The 20,135-nt window shown below is 45.3% G+C and overlaps 1 protein-coding gene across 1 annotated transcript in view; it reads left to right on the top strand.

The window, feature by feature from the left end:
• Positions 1-20,135, top strand: part of GRIK3 (glutamate ionotropic receptor kainate type subunit 3) — a 1,015,705-nt gene that overhangs the window by 693,305 nt on the left and 302,265 nt on the right. Inside the window, exon 8 of the mRNA XM_075336050.1 lies at positions 9,986-10,093. Coding sequence (XP_075192165.1) covers positions 9,986-10,093 — 108 coding nt within the window. The remainder of the gene's footprint in view (positions 1-9,985; positions 10,094-20,135) is intronic.

Genomic DNA, 20,135 nt, shown 5'->3' with positions numbered 1-20,135 from the left:
AAGAGGAGGGAGGTGGGGAAAAAACAGCCATCAGGTTTTCCCGTTCCTGCCAAGGTTTTAATAGGTTGACATGGTATATTTGTTCAGGTTTCCGCCTACCGGGCTGCAATACTTTGTAGTTAACCACCCCGACTCTTTCCTTTATCTCGTAGGGGCCTTGCCACTGAGCCAGGAATTTACTCTCCGCCGTGGGAATCAATACCAACACCCGATCCCTGGGATTAAAGGTCCGCACGGTGGCTTGTCTATTGTAGCGTCCGCTTTGCGCGGCCTGAGCCTCCTGTAAATGCTCCTTCACAATTGGCATGACCGCGCTTATGCGGTTCTGCATACCCAAAATGTGTTCAATCACACTTTTATGGGGGGTGGGCTCCTGCTCCCAGGTTTCTTTTGCCAGGTCCAACAATCCCCGGGGATGTCGCCCGTATAACAATTCAAAAGGCGAAAACCCCGTGGATGCCTGTGGCACCTCTCGTATGGCAAACATCAAATAGGGAAGCATCATATCCCAGTCTTTCCCGTCTTTGGAAATCACCCTTTTGAGCATGGTTTTCAGGGTTTTATTGAATCGTTCCACTAAACCATCCGTCTGAGGATGATACACAGACGTACGCAACTGCTTGATCTGGAGTAGCCGGCATAGCTCTTTGGTCACTTTAGACATGAATGGGGTCCCCTGATCCGTAAGGATCTCCTTGGGCAACCCCACCCGGCAGAACACAGCAAACAACTCCCGAGCTATAAGCTTGGCTGCAGTATGTCTGAGAGGTATCGCCTCTGGATACCGGGTGGCATAGTCAACGATCACTAGGATATGCTGGTGCCCTCGAGCAGACTTTACGAGGGGCCCCACCAGATCCATTCCTATCCGTTCAAAAGGGACTTCTATAATGGGTAACGGTACCAACGGACTGCGAAAGTGGGTCAGGGGTGCGGTAAGCTGACACTCCGGGCAGGTTTCGCAGAACCGTTTTACCTCCCCAAAGACCCCGGGCCAATAGAACCTTTGCAATATTCGCTCCTGCGTTTTCTTGACCCCTAGGTGACCACTCATCAGGTGTTTATGAGCCAAGTCGAGGACCCGCCGGCGATACGGCTGGGGCACCACCAACTGCTCTACCCCTACGCCCCGTATTTCATCTACCCGGTAGAGTAAATCCTGCTTAAGAGCGAAATGGGGGTATCTTACCTGGGCACCAGGCAGCTGTGCCACCCCGTCAACTACTGTCACCCGACTCCGGGCATGTATTAATGTAGGGTCCTGGAGTTGGGCTGTCCCAAACGTATCCGGGGACGCCTCCAACTCCGGGATGGGCTCGACCGTCTCAGCCTCTCCTGCCAATACCTCTAGGGGCGACCTATCAGGTTCACATCCTGTCCCTATCCTGGGGACCCCTACGGCAGGCGTCCCGGATTCAGGATTGTAGGGCTCAGGTCCCGGACTGACCAATATCTGAGGGGACTTAGGAGGTCCCTTCCATAAAGTCCAAAAATAGGGCAGATCCCTTCCTAGGATCACATCATAGGGAAGAGTATTAATAAGTCCCACCTCATGTTGCACCTGACCGCAAGGTGCTGTGATGGTGACTATCCCCGTGGGATAGTCTCGGCGGTCCCCATGTATGCAAACCACCCCCACGGTACGTCCGGTGGCCTTTACTTTAGCCCTTAGGGTTGATCGCACAAGGGTCACTAAGCTTCCGGAATCCAACAAGCCTGTAACCGGACATCCATTCACCTGAATTTGGCACAAGTGGGGCTCAGTCTCTGGGTAGACCAGGTCAGCGGTACACACCACCTGAGCATACATTGAACCCCGCCGGGTAACCCCACAATCCATGGGCTCCGTGGTGAGTGGACACTGGGCTTCCATATGTCCCACCCGCTGGCACCGCCAACATCTAATAGGGAAGGACACCCCCTTGACGAGTTGTCGTTTAGGGTACATAGTTTTCCGGACCTCAGGGACGGAGGGTGCAGCTTCAGACGGGACGGTAGCGGACTCCCGCACCGGTGTCAGCGGTGGGTCCTTGGCCCTAGGCTTGGAGGGGCCGAACCGCCGGGCGGTACGCAAAGTCTCAGTGTCCCGTATCAAGTCCTGCGTAGCCACATGCCGCTCTACCAGGGACACTAATTGGTCCAGGGTACTCGGGTCACCCTGTCCGACCCACCGTTGAACGGTGACGGGTAAAGTGCGCACAAAACGATCCACTACTACCCTTTCCACCATTTGCGCCGGGCTCAGAGTGTCAGGCTGCAACCACTTTTTTACAAGATGTAACAAGTCATAGGCCTGGGAGCGTACGGGTTTGGCTTCCTCAAAGAACCACTGATTTACCCGCTGAGCCCGTACATAGGTATTCACCCCCAACCGAGCCAGTATTTCGGCTTTCAGGGTCACATAGTCAATGGCGTCCTCGGTACAGAGGTCCAGGTATGCTTTTTGGGGTTCCCCCGTCAGATAAGGTGACAATACCTCAGCCCACTGCGGGGTCGGCAGCTTTTCCCGCTCGGCCACCCGTTCAAACACCGCCAGGAACGCTTCCACATCATCACCCGGGGTCATCTTTTGCAACGCTTGTCTCACCGCTTTCCGGACGCTGCCGTCATCACCCGATCCCGGGGTTGTTGCTGCCGGTCCGGCACGGATCGACTTGGCCAGGAGAACCATCTGTTCTTGGTGCCTTTTTTCCTGCAATTGCAAGGCTTGCTGCTGACGTGCATTGGCCTGCTCCATCTGTTCTTGGTGCACTTGCAAGGATTGCTGCTGACGTGCATTGGCCTGATCCATCTGTTCTTGGAATTTTTTTTTCCTGCATTTGCAAGGATTGGAGCAGGTGTGCATTGGTCTGTTGCTGCTGTGCATTAGCCTGAGCCAAATGCTTTAGTATGTCCTCCATGGCGTCGCCGGGTTTGGGCTGTAGTATAGCCGCTCGAATCCAGGACATGTGCTACTGGGTCACCAGGAATGGATGCTACACCTCACCGGCTGTCATGCCCGCATTCTCCACCATATGTGAGGTAGCGTCGTCGGCTGCGCTGCAGAAGACACGGGATCCAGGCACCAAGGTTCACAGCACACGGTTTATTCCAAAGAAAAAAAGTCCACAATATTACATATGTGCCTTTCCGGCAGAGAACTCAGGGAGATGTGATCACCCCCTCACACCCGGCACACCTGCCCTTGTTCCTGAATCTATTTATCCCTCCCTTCAGCCTGTAGGGAAAACAGCATTAACCCTATAGTGGATTATCATGGAGTGAGCACAACCGGGGCGAGACATACCGGCCGTCATAGATAACCCCGGTCACAGTCTCACAATATATATATATATATATATATATATATATATACTGTATATGTGTATGAATATATATATATATATAGTTATATGGTATATATATTTGCACGTTCACAGTGTTTATATAGGTATATTTGTTAAATCATTTATTTTAGCTAACTTTAGTAGCTAAGAGCTAAAAAGTAAGTGCAAGTGTTGAATTTCCATTGAATGTGGATGCAGATTTCAGCTTTTTAGAACACCACATGAGTGTTTTATTGATGTATGTGGACAATGGGGACAGAAAAACAGAGATTGAAATCAGATGAAAAAGCTAATGTTTTTGTAACCTTTGTAATATTATTTTTAGCTCAGAGCAGAATTAAAGTCAATTAAAGAGCTGCTATTATTGGTTAGAATAAAAATATAAATATGATGGCAGATATTTGTAGGTAACATAATAAACGTTTGAACTGTAAAGTGCTGCAGAATATGTTGTGGCTATACAAAAAATATATTGATAAAAGTTTATTATTTAATAGATCCAGTAGTCTTTTATGGGCTAATTGCAGTCCAATAGCTCATCCTAATATACAATTGCACCTACTTTGCAGGTAAACATGTATCCCCTCATGTCTTGAGCCCCTGTGCGGCTGCACAAGTTGCACCAAAAATATATACCGCCACTGCTACTCATAAAAAGTTAGGGATATTTGGCTTTGAGGTGAAATATATGGAAAATGTAAAACGTCCACACTAAGGTGATATTTTATTATGAAAATAAGGCATTTAAGTAGAAGCATTCAGTGGTGATTTTTTTCATCTGAAACAATATATTGAAACAAAAGCCAACAACAGTGGTGGGTATACCACAAAAACAGTCAATGTCTCAATAACTTGTCATGTGTCCTTGAGCATCAAGTGCAGCTTGGAAACAACATCTCATGTAATTCACAATTGTCTACTGAGTCATAGCATCCCACTCTTCTTGAAGGGCTGCCCTCAGGTCATTGAAGTTCTGGGATAGGGAGTTACAAGCCTCTATACGGCGACTTAGTTGGTCCCATATGATTTTTATGGGATTCAGGTCTGAAAAAAGTGCAGACCATTCCATTTGAGGTACCCCAGTCTCCAGTACCCCAGCAGCCGTGTCCTAATGATGCAATATTGATGAGCTGGAGCATTGTGGTCAATGAAGATGAAATTAGGCCTGTGTTGTTCATGCAGAGGTAAAACGACTGAATTAATGATATAATTGAAGTAGTAGGGGCTTATCCAGAAATTGTAGGGCAGTTCTGTATTCCCTAGACACATCTGCCCACACTGCAACACCACCACCACCACCACTAAAGGCTTGTCTGGTGAGAATAGTGACTTATACATAGCGCTCTCCTTGATGTCTCCAACATCGTTGATGGCCATAATTTCTGCTCAGCATGACATTACTTTCATCAGTGAACAGCACTTAGGCCCTCTGGTACCTCACCCAGTGTAAATGCTCTCTGGCACATGCATTATGATGACGTTTGTGCCTGTGGTCAGGTACCCTTGCCAGTTATCTAGCATGCAGACTATGCTGATGTAAACAATTTTTAATAGACAGACAAAACACTTGAATGCCTATCACCTCCCTTAATTGTGCCTCAAGTTGTGTGGCATTCATCATCCAATTCCGAATTGTTCACAACGAAGCGTTCATCAGTGTGTGATGTGGCCAAAGGATGTCAACTTCTATGCCTTTATGTGACTATTTCAGTATCTCTGTTGCAACCTGATGATGACTCTCTTAGCTCAGTGGTCATTTCTGTCTGAGAACATCCTGGTTAAAGCTTGACAATGATGAGGTAAAGTGGATCAATTGCTAGCTGTCGTCTTGGTCTCATGATGTCAAAAGTTGAACAGCGTGATAAGTAGGACTGTTTAAATACCAATTCTAATTGAACCCCTAAATTTACTTTGTGATTCATGGATCAAACGCCTGTTGTGAATTTTGCCATTAAGCTCCTTGTTAGAGAACAGCAAATTGGGCAAAAAGCACTGAAACATTGAACAGTTGGACATGTGCATGCAAACATTTAAAGAAGGTCACATTAAGTTCACCTGAAAAAGATAAAGTGTATTTTAGAATCAAATTCAAATATTCCTCCTTTTTTTTGAGTAGTGTACAATAGGTATTGCATTTTGAACAAGTGGTCTGGTACATAGGTGAGAAAGGGGTGCTCTGCAATATGGGACACGAGCGAAAGCTACTCTCCTGTATGCAATAGATAGCTATTGAGCCGAAAATGATTTGGCAGGTTGTTTGGCAAACTGCTATCTTTCTCAGCTCCTCCATAAGCAATAACTATTGGCTATTCTGTGTTCATTATGAGAGAGCCACTGCCAGACTCTTTTGGCGGTGGCTTATGTGGCGCCCCTGAGGCTTCAGCCACCACAGGGTACTGTACCTCACTTAACGTGCAGTGCTCAACGCGGATCCAGAGGAGGGTGGTACCCGTTTCACCACTTGCACAACTCTAACACACAACCAGGTTGCCCTCTCCACTGGTGACCGGGCTAGGCTAAGGGTCCTAAGTCAGTCACCAAACATGGGGGGCAACCACCTACTAGCGACAGGAACCCAGGGCAGAAGCAGCCACCAGGGTAGTCAGGAGCCAACACAAGAGTTAGAGAGTTCTCCAGCAGGAGAGGAAAGGAGCGGAAGGTCTCACCGGTGGCTCTGGTGGGACACAGGAGTCTATACGGTAGCTGAGGGGAGAGATTCATTGCTCCCTTGAGACCGGCGCCACACAGGGAAGATCATTCTTCAAGCTGGTTTTCCAGAATCTGCCTGGACGGGGAGATTGCACGTCTCCCTGCCAACACAGTGCCTGAAGCACAGTGCCATATACGGGGCCTTGATCCATATCCGGCCCCATTGTGGAACCGCGGCACCTGTAAACGGAACAGGAGTTTCACTCAACATGGACTGGGATCCCCAAGTAGCTTTAAGCCATGGGGATCCATCTTACACGGCGCTAGGAGGAAGGGCCCACCGACCACTACACCGGACTGACCTCCAAAGGGATCCGGTTTCGACGGTGCCCATCACAGCGGGTGACCGGCACTACTCGGGCGCGTGGCTTAACAGTGAGTAAAAAAAACCTGGAATCACAGAGACTGTGTGAGCCTGTCATTGCCGGTGCCCCACCCCACGCCTGGTCACCCGCCATTACTACTCCCCTCATTATCCTTCCCGGGGCCCGCTCCACCTGTGGGGAGCGAGATCATCTTTGCTGCTACTACCATCCGCCCCGGAGGACAGTGACAGCAGCGGCGGCTAAGACCTGGCCGCATACCACAGGTGATGTCACGACAACAACCCCCATCATCACCTCCTATCTTACCCTTTTATTGTGGACACCTCAGGGCACGAAACTGGGCAGGCTACCATGACATCCCAGACCTCCACACCGGCTCGGTGACGAGTAACAGGTACTAGACCTGGACCCCCTGCCCCCTTGGGTTCCACAACTTGGCGTCACGAACAGGATAACGTGCCCGGCAAAACCCGGGTACTGTGCACTTTACAAACTGAATGCTTAAACAACTATTTAATTGAAAAGTTTACAACCAGTGACCATTATTGAACAGCAAGGGGTCAAAGAATACCCGCCCTTTGTGGGTTGGCAGGGAGAGTGGCACGAAAGTCAAGGCCCGCTCCCATCTATGCAAGAAAAGGAGAGAAACAAAACTAATCTGAGGAGAGTGGCGCGAAAATGGGAACCCGCCCCCTCCGATGCAAGGAGGACAAGGAAAAATGAAACAAATGTAAAAGGAGATGGATTTTGGAGTCCTAGAAGTACAAATGTACCGGGACAACCTGAGGTGCAGGGTGTCAGCAATGGCAAACCCTGGCCATCATGGGGCAACTTCAGTGCACCCTCTCTTCTGAAGTGCTTGGGACATGGAAGCAGAGGTGGCTTGGGAAAGCCAGATGCTGCGGAGGGTGAAGATGGACACCATCCGTGACTGGGAGGTGTCCATGATGGGAATGGTGGGAGTCATGCGGTCCCACGAAGAACGGGAGCTGCCAATCCTGGAGGAGGAAGAGCCTGTAGCGGAAGCTTCAGGGACCCTGGTCACCTGTGAAATCAGTGACACCCTTCAGGCCCCATCAAGCCGTCCACATCCCTCGGTTGCAAGTTCACCTGACCCGACCATCAAAGCCCAGGCACCAAAAGACCCAGTTACTGACTCCCCAGTAGCAGAAGACCCAGCTACCGACTGCCCGGCAGCTGATGACCCAGATGATTGTATAGAGGTGGGAGAGAAACCAGCTACCTGTAACCTCGCCACCTCTGACCCGGGGCCAGAGACTGAGACTTTGACTGGTCAGCTGGAAGGCGCCCTCTCAGGGATAGCATGGGGGAACTGCCCTTCTGTCCAGGAATCCCCCTCCGCTGTGTCAAGCGATGAGAGGGATGACAAGTGGACCGTTTGCCAAGCCACCATTGCCCAGCTGGCTGCCAAAGACCGGCAGTGCCAAGAAAGGATGGCAGAAGCAGAGGTCTGCAACCTTTGAAAAGATGCAGTACCTTGTAGCTCCTGATGGCTTCAGGAGCGCTACACGTGCCAAATCTGGTAGCTTCAAGGACCTCCCCTCAAAAATGTATTATTTATGTTTTTATGTTAATAAAATGGCCGCTGTGGACACATTTATCCAAAGAAGGTTTGATGTGGTTATTTATATAGGTTTAAGGGTTGGCAATGGGTTATTATTGAAGACGATAAGATATGGAATGGAGGAAATTGGGCCATACACTGTCATGCACACAATATTTGTGAGTGGATCACTGGTGTGGTGAAGAGGAAGAAAGTAACCCCTCCATAATCTCCATTCTCTTTGCGTATATATATCGGACTGAATTCGGAGTGCAGTCCGATGTTTCCCACGCACCCAGAGACTGGTATGGGTGTGTGTCATATACTCACTGACAATTGCATCATGCTGCGGTGTTTTCCTCAGTTTGATTTGTCATGAGGAAAAAAATCGTAGATTGGAACTGCCCCCCAAAATATCATTTGTCCAAGTGGAATGTGATTTATACGCTCGTGTGCAGTATCCCTTAGGAGTGTTATCACTGAGAAGACATAGATGAGAAGGCCTCATTCAGATGTCCATGTGGCAAGTACAATTTACATCTGTCTTTTACATGAACACAGCGCGTACCGCTTATAATCTATGGTGCTAGAAGTGGATCCCCAATTTCATCAACTCGAAGGACCCAACCCCACGCCACTGTGACATGAAAATGAAACCTTCCCTCAACATAATTCCAACTGAAAACAAAGAAGGCAGGTGGGCAGGACTCCTTTCTGTGTGCTCCCCACAAAATGGACCCTTTTTCTGCACTTTTCTTTATATATTCCCAATGTCCGATGCCCATCCCCCTCTTATTGCCCTGTTCACAACATTAGCCCCTTTTCATTCCCTCATGGACCAACCCCTGTCAAGTGGGCCTTCGCCTACTTTGTTCAGCTCTGGCCCCTTCTGACCAAGTGGTCTACTACCTAGGTATATAGATTAGAAATAGGTGCTGTGTATGATTGGACATGAAAGAAAAATACCTAAACTGTGTACAATAGATACCTGTAGAGCAAAAAATGGTTTGGTTGATTGTTTGGAATACATCTCTTTCCCCACTCCTCCACAAATCTGGGATCTTGGATCTCCTATGCTTTCTATGAAAGTGCCACTACCAGATACCTGGTGGTGGCAGATGTCCCCTAGAGCAAAAGAAGAGGTAGCCTGAAATAGGACACATGATGAATCTCTATCTTTACCGAGATCATTTGTTTACAGAGAAAGCAGTTTGGTGTACTTTCTTGCTGCCCACACATCCCATAGTACCTGTCTCAGCATTGAGAAGTGAAAACAATTGGGAAGTCTCCGCACTTCTGCTCCACACATAGTATAAAAGAAACAGAGCGCGAAACTGTAGCTGTAACCTCCTCCCATGCATCCATCCTTCTCTGTGTAAAATGTAATCTATTATTGTAGACTTTTTTTGTTGTGATTGCTGAATATAAAGGAGAAGCTGGATAACTGCTACTGAAAAATGAAGAGACATATCAAAGCTTCAAATATATACTAGTGCTATATCAACTAACTCCCCCTAAAAGTGTGCAAAAAGGACGCTTCAATGATTATATTTCAATAGTTTGATTTAGGACGAATACATGCTCTTAACATTAATTTATCACATCATAAATGAAGCCATAGTGCATTTATGTGCACAGGTGCAACAAACCCCTAAAGGACATGGAAAACTAGGGTGATTCATTGTTAATTGAAAGTACAGTATGATATTGGAAATGTTAACATCTTTGATTTCAGCTACCATAATTGTAATAGCACTATTTTTCAGTCACTCAAGGAACAAATATGTATAGCTTCTTGACTGTAAATTTAAGACAATTCTGGTTGACAATGAGAATAGCAAGGACTATATGGTAGCTTATAAAAAGCTTTATGGAAATGTATACCTTGTTTTATGGATTAAGCAATGATGGGATTATTATTAATTAACCAGCGCCTTTAGGGACCTGTGTAAGAAAGAAGACCATGTGCAGAGTAATTACAATTTAGCATTGTGCTAGAACATCGAGTGATGATTTATAAGTCTTGTTAATTGTCATAAATGTCCTACTTTTATCTACAGGCCCAGTGGGAAGGGCTGACCGGACGAATTGTGTTCAACAAAACCAGTGGGCTACGAACTGATTTTGATCTTGATATCATAAGTCTCAAGGAAGATGGCTTGGAGAAGGTATTAACAATTGCATTACTGCATGACATGTCACTGATATTGTGTCACCCTAGTCTACTGCATGTAAAACGGACCCCTACCCCATTCACTTTCTGATTACCAAATTTTTTTATTTTACTCATTATTCAGTTGTTTCTGGTGACGTAAGCACCTTCCTAGCAGAGTTATACCTTGTCAAATATTGTCAACGCTATAGGTGTAGAAAATGTATGTTTGACTGTTACGTTTAATACAATTCATGTCAATGCGTATAATTTTATTCAACATGACAGAGTTTAATTTCACATAATGGTAGTGATATTGTGTGACCTGGATAGGGAAAGGCTCAGGGTTAGCTTTTAGCTTACTATCTGACCATGCACTGTAAACATAGTTTTTCATTTGGGCACATTAAGAGTTAACTCCTTTTCTGGTGCAGCAACAGACTTGCTCAGCTGGCAGCAGTTAATTAACTTCCAGCCAGGATTTAAGCCCTCTGCTTCCTGGACTTGGTGCAAGTTATTCTATTTAGTCAGGAACTAGCCTGGGAGCACAGAGGATGTGGTTGTTGCTGGTTTTGCTGTCTGCTACGATTTGTTGCAAGTTGTTTTGTTTTTGTACAACCTCCTTTCCCTTATTATCCCTTACCCATATATCCTTAGTTGTTCCCTGGTGTGGGTTTTAGGTATGTATGTTTCTATTTAATCCCTGTCTATACTTCATTGTTGTAAGAGTTTTGGGGATCTCTGTCTTCGTCAGTCCCTTGGGTGGTGGTTGTGGTGGGGACTTGTCATCAGGGTCAAGACAGGAGTCAGGGCCAGTTCGAGGGCCCAGATCGCCTACCATTAAGGGTACCTCCGGGTGTGAGGGTGAGCACAGAGACCCCAGGATTAGGATTGCCATAGCTTACTCTAGCTTCCCTAGCCATCTGATGCACACAATCCCTGACACATTGTAGACAGAATTCATCAGGTTGGTAGTGGACTGGTACAGGGTATTGTGAAGCCTGATATAGGCCTCTGTCCAATCCTTTGATTGCTTTATTTGAAATTCTGATATGTAGCATAATATTTCATCCATTGGACTTAAAATGGACTGTTATGCTGTACCTAGTCTCTGGATTTACACATAATCTGTTACGGGGGGCTGTCTGATAATAACTGAAAGGAGTATCAGACAGTCAGGGTCCACCGTGCAAAGACTTTGCTGCAGACTATGGCAGAGTGCAATACCTCTGTTAACTCACAGAAGGATATAATAAGTAAGTAAAGCAATTCCTCCCTTACTTGGAGGGTGTGTGGAATGATCTCTGTTAATAATCACAGAGACAAAGGCAATGTGTGCGAAATGGCACCTACCTAGGTCCGCTCTTCTAGTGGTGCAAAAGAGACGAACAGCAGCGTAAGCCGCACAAAGCTCCTACCTGCGTTCGCTCCACTAGTGTGCGAGGACACGAACCACTAGATATGGCACCTGCCTAGGTCCGCTCTTCTAGTGGTGCAAAAGAGACGAACAGCAGCGTAAGCCGCACAAAGCTCCTACCTCTGTTCGCTCCCCTAGTGTGCGAGGATACGAACAACTGCCAGACGCAGTATAAGGAACGTTACCCTAGCGGCAACGTCCACCTACGAGTAGAATCACAAGGCCCAGCCAGACCATGTGCCTCAGGCACCTGCCTATGTCCGCTCCCCTAAGAGGTAAGGATACGGACAGCAGCCGAAGCTGTAAGGTATAAGAACGCTACCCTGCCGGTAGCGCTCACCTAGCATAGACAGAGGAATGCCTAGAGGAACGCGCACAGAGCGTCTACTCATATGCATGAACCAAGAGGACTGAGCACCATGCGGCGTGTGTCAGGGTCTTATATAGACTCTGTGCCTCATCCAAGATGGAGGACACCATAGCCAATCCGCTGCCAGAACGACAGGAGTGACGTCATGCTGGCCTATCACCGAGCAAGACGTCACAAGCACATGACCAGCGACCAATCGGCATAGAAGGTGTCAGAGACATGTGACCTCGTGTCAGCGATGATGTCACCCACACATGTGCAATGGCTCCAAGATTGGACTTAGTCTCCGGCGCTCGCACATGTGCAGTAGCAAGAAATCTGGACTTAGTCTCCAGCGCTCGCACATGTGCAGTAGCAAGAAATCTGGACTTAGTCTCCAGTGCTCGCAGCAACCGTAACATAATCTATATCCCCTGGCAGTATGGGCTATATCCAACTCCGACTGCGACCATCGACTAGTTCCTATAAAGTAGTGAATTGACTTACAATAGTAGGCTAAAGAGCAAGTCATTTTCAATATATGCAAAATAGGTCCTGCATAAAAACAAAAATGATTGCCAGCCTGTTTACTATTATACATACATTATTATTATAAAAATGGAATACCTAATAAGTGGTTTATAGTATAAAACCAAAGTATTTCATTATTACATTATTAAAGGCATATACAGATGACATTTTTGGGTGATTGTTCTTTTTTTAGAGAGGCAATGTGACCATGGAACCCCTGGGAAAAAGTTAGTAATGTTTATTGAATTAATTTACATGTTGATTGGATGGAAGTGACTATTCTTTGCAGCAATCGAGGGCTAGGAATAGTCTCTCTGATTGAAATTGCATGCTATTCTTGTACGTTAGAGTTCCCACTGGTAAACAGCGTCTGGCAAACTGATGCCATGTAGCCGAGAAAAATGAAACCGGCTTCTTTATGAAAAGTAAAGTTCATAGTTGATGACTGATGTAAATAGGAGCAGGTCTAGAAAGTTTAAGGCCAATTACTTGAAGTAATTTTAGTAAACAGAAGTGACTCAATGGGAGAACGTATACTGTAGCTAATGTAATACACAGTATGGTTTAATGCTGACAGTCCTTCTAAAATACTATTTTGTTTACAGAAGTGCAATTTACATAAAACTTCTAACAATGATGCCTGTGAAGACCCTTGTAGTCAGAAGTCACAGCTAAATCATTCATACAATAAGGAAGGACAGTGGTAGTAAAATTGTAGCGTGTGATGAAAAATATATTATTTCACTTGCAAATCAGCCCTCAGAGGTTCATGTGGAAATAGCCTGATCAAAGCTTAAAATTAAGGAGTTTATTCAGTGTCTCTGGTGGTCTAAATTAGAAAAAAGGGTATCTGATGCATAGCTTGTGCAATCGCTCACATAATATTTCACATGCACCTGTCAGGCAGACTGCGTCCTGTGGCCCCTCTCTTACAAACTACTTCCTATGCTCCATTATTTTTTCACCCCCTCTGTTATAGAGATGACTTCCTAATCCAAATCTCTTCTCACAGACTGCTCCCATTATTCTTGTCCTCACTTACAGATAGCTTCCCATCTCTATATATCCTATAGAGGAAATTGGAGTGATAGGTCCAAAGAATTCAAAGTTCAAAGAATATTTCTTTATAAAAATACAAACTTTATTTTAGAAAGATTTAAATAAACAACAATAAAAATAAAAGGTCAGAGGAGCTACAGTGCAATGCGGACAGTCAACATCAACCTCATCTAACCCATAGGCCCCCTTCACACGTCCGTGAAAATCACGCACGTGTTTCACGGACGTGTCAAAGGTGCGTTTTCCCCTCTGTGTGCCGTGTTTATGGCACTACGTGTGTTCTCCGTGTGTTATACGTAATAACACACGGAGAACGGAAAGCCCTGCCTTACCTGATTCTTCCGGAGCTGTCTGTGGTGCTGACTGACAGTGTCCAGCACAGGCCACGCCCCGCTGATGCTGCTTCTGGCCCCCAGTGAAGAAGATGCGTTGTTCAAATTCACTGGGGGACGGATGCATGTGTCAGCCGCGGCAGAGACTGCAGGGCTCGTGGAGGTGAGTATGTGTTTTTTTTATTTTTTAAATGACATGTGTGTTTCTCCGGCTCGTGTCACGTGGGCCCGCATCCACACTACATCCGTGTGGTACATGTGCGGGCCCATGCTGCCGGAGAAACGTGGACGTGCATCCGTGTGGAGCACACAGGCTCACGTGTGCTCCACACGGAGGCATGGGCCAATGGCTGCACATGTGCGTGTACATAAACCCATTGATTTTAATGGGTTTACGTGTGCTCGTGTCTCCAGTACATGCGGGCATGGACCTAGCATGTAACGGAGACATGTGCGTGTGAATGGGGCCATAAGCATAGTAATACCAGGGCCAATGTGACACCATAATCCATATGTAATAAATTGAAAACAGGTACTCATGTGGTTACATAGTTACATAGTTACTTAGGTTGAAAAAAGACCTAGGTCCATCTAGTTCAACCTTCCTCCACCAGTTCTACATTTAGTCACTAAGTCATTTATAACCAACAATGTTTTGTGTACTGAGGAAATCATCCAGCCCTTTTTTAAAAGCTGTTATAGTATCTGCCATTACTACCTCTTATGGTAGTGTATTCCACAGTCTGACCGCTCTAACTGTAAAGAACCCTTTCCTATTTAGGTGTCGGAATCGCTTTTCTTCCACTCGCAGTGAGTGCCCCCTGGTCCTTAGTACTGTCTTTGGAAGAAATAAGTCATGTGCCAGTCCTTTATATTGACCACACATGTATTTATACATATAAATGAGATCTCCTCTGAGACGTCTTTTTTCTAAGCTAAACATATCTAACTTTTTCAACCTGTCATCATATGGGAGGCCTTCCATTCCTTGTAATAGTCTAGTTGCCCGCCTTTGAACTGACTCTAACATCTGAATGTCCTTTTTAAAATGTGGAGCCCAAAACTGGATCCCGTATTCCAGATGTGGCCTTACAAGTGATTTATAGAGGGGTAACAATACGTTGGGATCACGGGATCTAATCTCTCTTTTTATACACCCTAAAATCTTGTTTGCTTTAGCAGCTGCTGCTTGACATTGAGTGCTGCTGCTCAGCTTATTTGTAATGAGAATACCCAAGTCCTTCTCCTGTTCTGTAGTCCCGAGTTTACTTCCATTTAATGTATACGCAGCTATAGGATTACTCCGTCCTAGGTGCATTACTTTACATTTATCAACATTAAATCTCATTTGCCAAGTATCTGCCCATTCTGACATCTTATCCAGATCTTTTTGTAATATTGTACTATCCAGGTCAGTTTTTAATATCCTACATAGTTTGGTGTCATCGGCAAAGACTGATACTGTACTATCAATCCCATCCACAAGGTCATTAATAAAGAGAGTAAAAAGAATCGGTCCAAGCACAGATCCCTGCGGCACCCCACTGCTGACTATAGCCCATTTAGAGAATGTACCATTTATGACTACTCTTTGTTTCCTATCTTTTAGCCAATTCCTTACCCAGTTGCATATTGTGTCCCCTAGTCCTTGCTTCTGGAGCTTTAGTATAAGGCTATTATATGGTACAATATCAAATGCCTTTGCAAAGTCCAAATAAATCACATCAGCTGCATTACCAATATCCAGGTTTGAACTTACCCCCTCATAGAACCCCAACAGGTTGGTTAGACACGACTTATCTTTCATGAATCCATGCTGTTTGTCAGTTATCATATTATTTCCTGCAATATATTTTTGCATGTCATCCCTTAAAATGCCCTCAAAAACTTTGCATACTACTGATGTCAGGCTTACTGGACGGTAGTTGCCTGGATCTACCCTCTTACCTTTCTTAAATATCGGTACCACATCAGCAATCCTCCAATCCTGAGGCACCAACCCTGTTACAAGTGAGTCTAAAAAGATGAGATACAGCGGTCTGTCGATTACGGAGCTCAATTCCCTCAATATTCGTGGATGAATGTCATCTGGCCCTGGGGATTTGTCAATGTTTAATTTACTCAGACGTAGGCGTACTTCATCTTGTGTTAAATTAATTATATCGGGTGGTGGACTTTGATTTTTCACTTGTTGAATGATCCCTGGTACAGTCAGTTCCTTGGTGAATACAGATGAGAAATGCCTATTTAATATCTCAGTCTTTTGTTTGTCCTCTATAACTAACTTGTTATTATATTTTAAGGGGCCGATACTATCCTTTGTTTTCCTTTTGGCATTAATGTATTTATAAAAGATTTTGGGATTTATTTTAATGTCATTGGCGATTTTTGTTTCAGTAGCTAATTTTGCTTGTTTGATTTCTTTTTTACATTTCCTATTGATAGATATCTTTATACTCCTGCAATGCTATTTCTGTATTCTCAGCCTTTAAGATTTTAAATGCCCTTTGTTTTTGTTTTATTATACTTTGTACAGTCTTATTTATCCATAGTGGTTTCTTTTTATTCCTGGACATTTTATTACCAGAGGGTATACGTTTTTTACAGGATTCTAGTAGTATATCCTTAAACTTACCCCATTTATGTTTGGTATCCCCAGTTACCATGACTTTGTCCCAATCTACACATTTAAGCTCTTCCCTTAATTTGTTGAAATCAGCTTTCCTAAAATTCCAGGTTTTAGCATTCCCCCTTTGAAATGTTCTATTGAATATTATGTTGAAGCTTACCATATTATGATCGCTGGTGCCCAAGTGCTCCCGGACCTGTAGATCTGAAATTGTATCCGGTCTATTTGACAGGACCAGATCTAGCAAATTATCTCCCCTGGTCGGTTCACCTACCATCTGAGAGAGGAAATGGTCTTGAATGGTAGATAAGAACTTACAGCTTTTAGCAGAACCAGAAGATTCTATGTCCCACTGAATGTCTGGATAGTTGAAATCCCCCATAATAAGAACCCGATTATTATTATTAGCTGCCTTTTCAATTTGTTCCAGCATTTCACCCTCTATTTGTTCAGGTATGTTAGGAGGCTTATAGCAAACTCCAATTAGCATTTTTCCATTATTCCCCTCCCCATGTACATTTACCCATACTGACTCTACATTGTTGCTGTTCCCCTCAATGTCATCATACAACACAGGTTTTAGGTTAGATGTAATACATATACACACCCCACCCCCTTTTTGGCCTTTCCTGTCCTTCCTAAACGTACTATAACCCTGTATGTTTGTCACCCAGTCATGGCTTTCATCCAGCCAGGTTTCCGTAATGCCCACCACATCATAATCCATGGTTGACATAAGAGTCTCCAATTCATTCATTTTGTTTGCAAGACTTCTTGCATTTGCCAGTAGACATTTAATCCTATTAACACATTTATTACTCCTAGCCTCCCTACGTTCCTTGTATGTCCCATCCCCCCTAATCCTTCATTGACCCCTACCGTCTCCCTGTCTCTATCTGCTCTATCTATCCCCTTATTTGCTCCACTACCCTCCCTCCCCCCAATCCTAGTTTAAAAGCTCCTCCATCCGTCTGACCATTTTCTCCCCCAGCACAGCTGCACCTTCCCCATTGAGGTGCAGCCCGTGCCTACCGTAGAGCCTGTAGCCGACTGAGAAGTCGGCCCAGTTCTCCATGAACCCGAACCCTTCCTTCCTGCACCAATTTCTAAGCCACATATTTATCTCCCTAAGCTCCCGCTGTCTTTCTAGTGACGCTCGTGGCACCGGTAGTATTTCTGAAAACACCACCTTGGAGGTCCTGGACTTCAGCTTCTCTCCTAGTTCCCTGTAATCATTTTTAAGGACCTTCCATGTGCCTCTAACTTTGTCATTAGTACCAATGTGCACCAGGACCGCTGGGTTTTCCCCAGCCCCACCCAGCAATCTGTCTATCCGATCCACAATATGCCGAACCCGAGCACCCGGCAGACAACACACTGTTCGGCATTCACGGTCTCGGCGACAGATGACCCTGTCTGTCCGCCTAATTATAGAGTCCCCTACCACCAACATCTGTCTGGGCTTTGCTGCACTCCTATTTCCCTCCTTCTTACAGCAGTTGTTTTCCTGATTGCTAGGAGCAACATCCTGCTGTAGTGACCCTAGTCCAGGCCCTTCATTCCTAATATCAGCCAAACAGGCATATTTACTAGGTTGTGCCAGGTCAGGACTAGGCTCCCTGACACTTTTCCCCCTACCTCTTCTTCTAACTGTTACCCAGCTACCTACCTCTGGGTCCTGATCTTCCCCACTTCCACCCTCCTCCATATCACTGGCCCCAGCCAGAGAAAGCTCAGTGAGCTCTAAACTCCTCTCCAGGTTTGCAATGCCCCTTAGTGTTGCAAGCTGCTTATTTAGATCAGTTACCTTGGCTTCCAAATACGCAACATGCTTGCATCGAGTGCAGACATAGTCACCCTCGAAACGGCTGCTCAAGGCATGCATACATCTGACAAGATACACACCTGGTAGCATTGTCCATGGAGCACCTATCAAATGGGGATAAACAGTAAAGTAGAAAAACAAAGAGAAAAAAACGAAAAAAACCCAATGGGAAACGTATAAGGATAAATTCAAACTATGTTCTTGTGTCAAACTATGTAATTGTGTTTAAACTATGCACTTATCTTAAATGCAGCACTTTACTTCAGTTCAGCACCTCGCTTGCTCAGCACCTCGCTTGCACTGGGTGGTTTATATAGATGTACAATGACTATCAGAAGCTGCTAGAAGCTTCTAGAAACAGGTGTGACTAATCCTACTGATTAAATCACAAGACTAACTTTTTTTTTTTTCCCTTTTCACAGAATCACAAACAGACACACAATTCCCTAATGAAATTCAACAATTACAGTTATCACCACCATGTAATTGTGTTGAAACTATGCACTTATCTTAAATTCAGCACTGTACTTCAGTTCAGCACCTCGCTCGCTCAGCACCTCGCTTGCACTGGGTGGTTTATATAGATGTACAATGACTATCAGAAGCTGCTAGAAGCTTCTAGAAACAGGTGTGACTAATCCTACTAATTAAATCACAAGACTAACTTTTTTTTTTTTTTTTTTTCCCTTTTCACAGAATCACAAACAGACACACAATTCCCTAATAAAAATTCAACAATTACAGTTATCACCACTATGTAAATGTGTTGAAACTATGCACTTAATAAGCAATATGTCAGCTAAGGGCCCGAGTTAACATATCTTAGGATCCATATAACTCAGTCCATACAGGCATAGAGAGACTACAATAACAAGCTCCAATTCACCAATATAGTACCCAGTGCACAAGAAGAAAGTAAACAAAAATGGATGGTGCTCAACAAACCACACCATGGCACTCACCCATAATTGTCCTGATTAGTGGAAGACGAAAGGACACGATGCCAGGCCCCGGTGCGCGTTTCGCATAGGGATACCCTGAGGAGGGGTGTAGGACTGATTATTTGGCTACCTCTTTCCTCCCTACACTGTTGATAGAGAACTGTGCAGGAACTGTTAAAGGGAACCTGTCAGGTTCTGTATGCAGCCAGAACCACAAGCAATTCTAGGTGCATATTGCTTATCCCTGCCTAACTGTCCCAGCCTATAATAACATAGATAAAGGGATCTTTAGAAAAGGTATTTCTAAAGATCCAATATAATATGCTAATGAGGCCAGCGACTAGTTGCAAGGGCATCAGTTCCCTTGGCTAGTCGGCCCCCATAGCATGTAAGCACGCCCTTGTGCATATGCTAACATGCTAATGAATGTGCAGCGTCAGAAGATGATCTCACTCACCTCTCTGCTGCCATTGCGTTTAACTACTGGATTTTGGCTCAGTGAGCATGATCTCGGACTTTCGGTCATGCACATTATGATATGCCAGGTGTACGCGTGCTTGCTTCAAACTAATTTGGTGCGCATGACAGAAGGTCAGGGATCATGCACACTGAGCCGAAGTCCAGTGTCGGATGCGATGGCAGCAGAGAGGGGAGCGCGACCATACCTCTGATGCTGCGCATTAATTAGCATGTTAGCTTGCCCACATGGGCGTGCTTACATGCTAAGGGAACCAAATAACTAAGGTAACAAATGTCCTTGCGACTAGTCGCTGGCCTCATTAGTACATCATGTGGGATCTTTAGAAATACTTTTTCTAAAGATCCCTTGACATATGCTACTAGATACAGAGACAGTTAGGCAGGGATTAGCAACGATATAGCTAGCAATGTCGTGCGCGATAGCACCCGCCCCCGTCGTTCGCTCGATATGTGGTGATCGCTGCCGTAGCGAACACTATCGCTACAGCAGTGTCA

This window comes from Anomaloglossus baeobatrachus, chromosome 2, assembly GCF_048569485.1.
Source record: "Anomaloglossus baeobatrachus isolate aAnoBae1 chromosome 2, aAnoBae1.hap1, whole genome shotgun sequence".
Lineage (NCBI taxonomy): Eukaryota > Metazoa > Chordata > Amphibia > Anura > Aromobatidae > Anomaloglossus > Anomaloglossus baeobatrachus.
The sequence above is the reverse complement of the archived record's forward strand: the minus strand, read 5'-3'. Positions and strand labels throughout refer to the sequence as shown.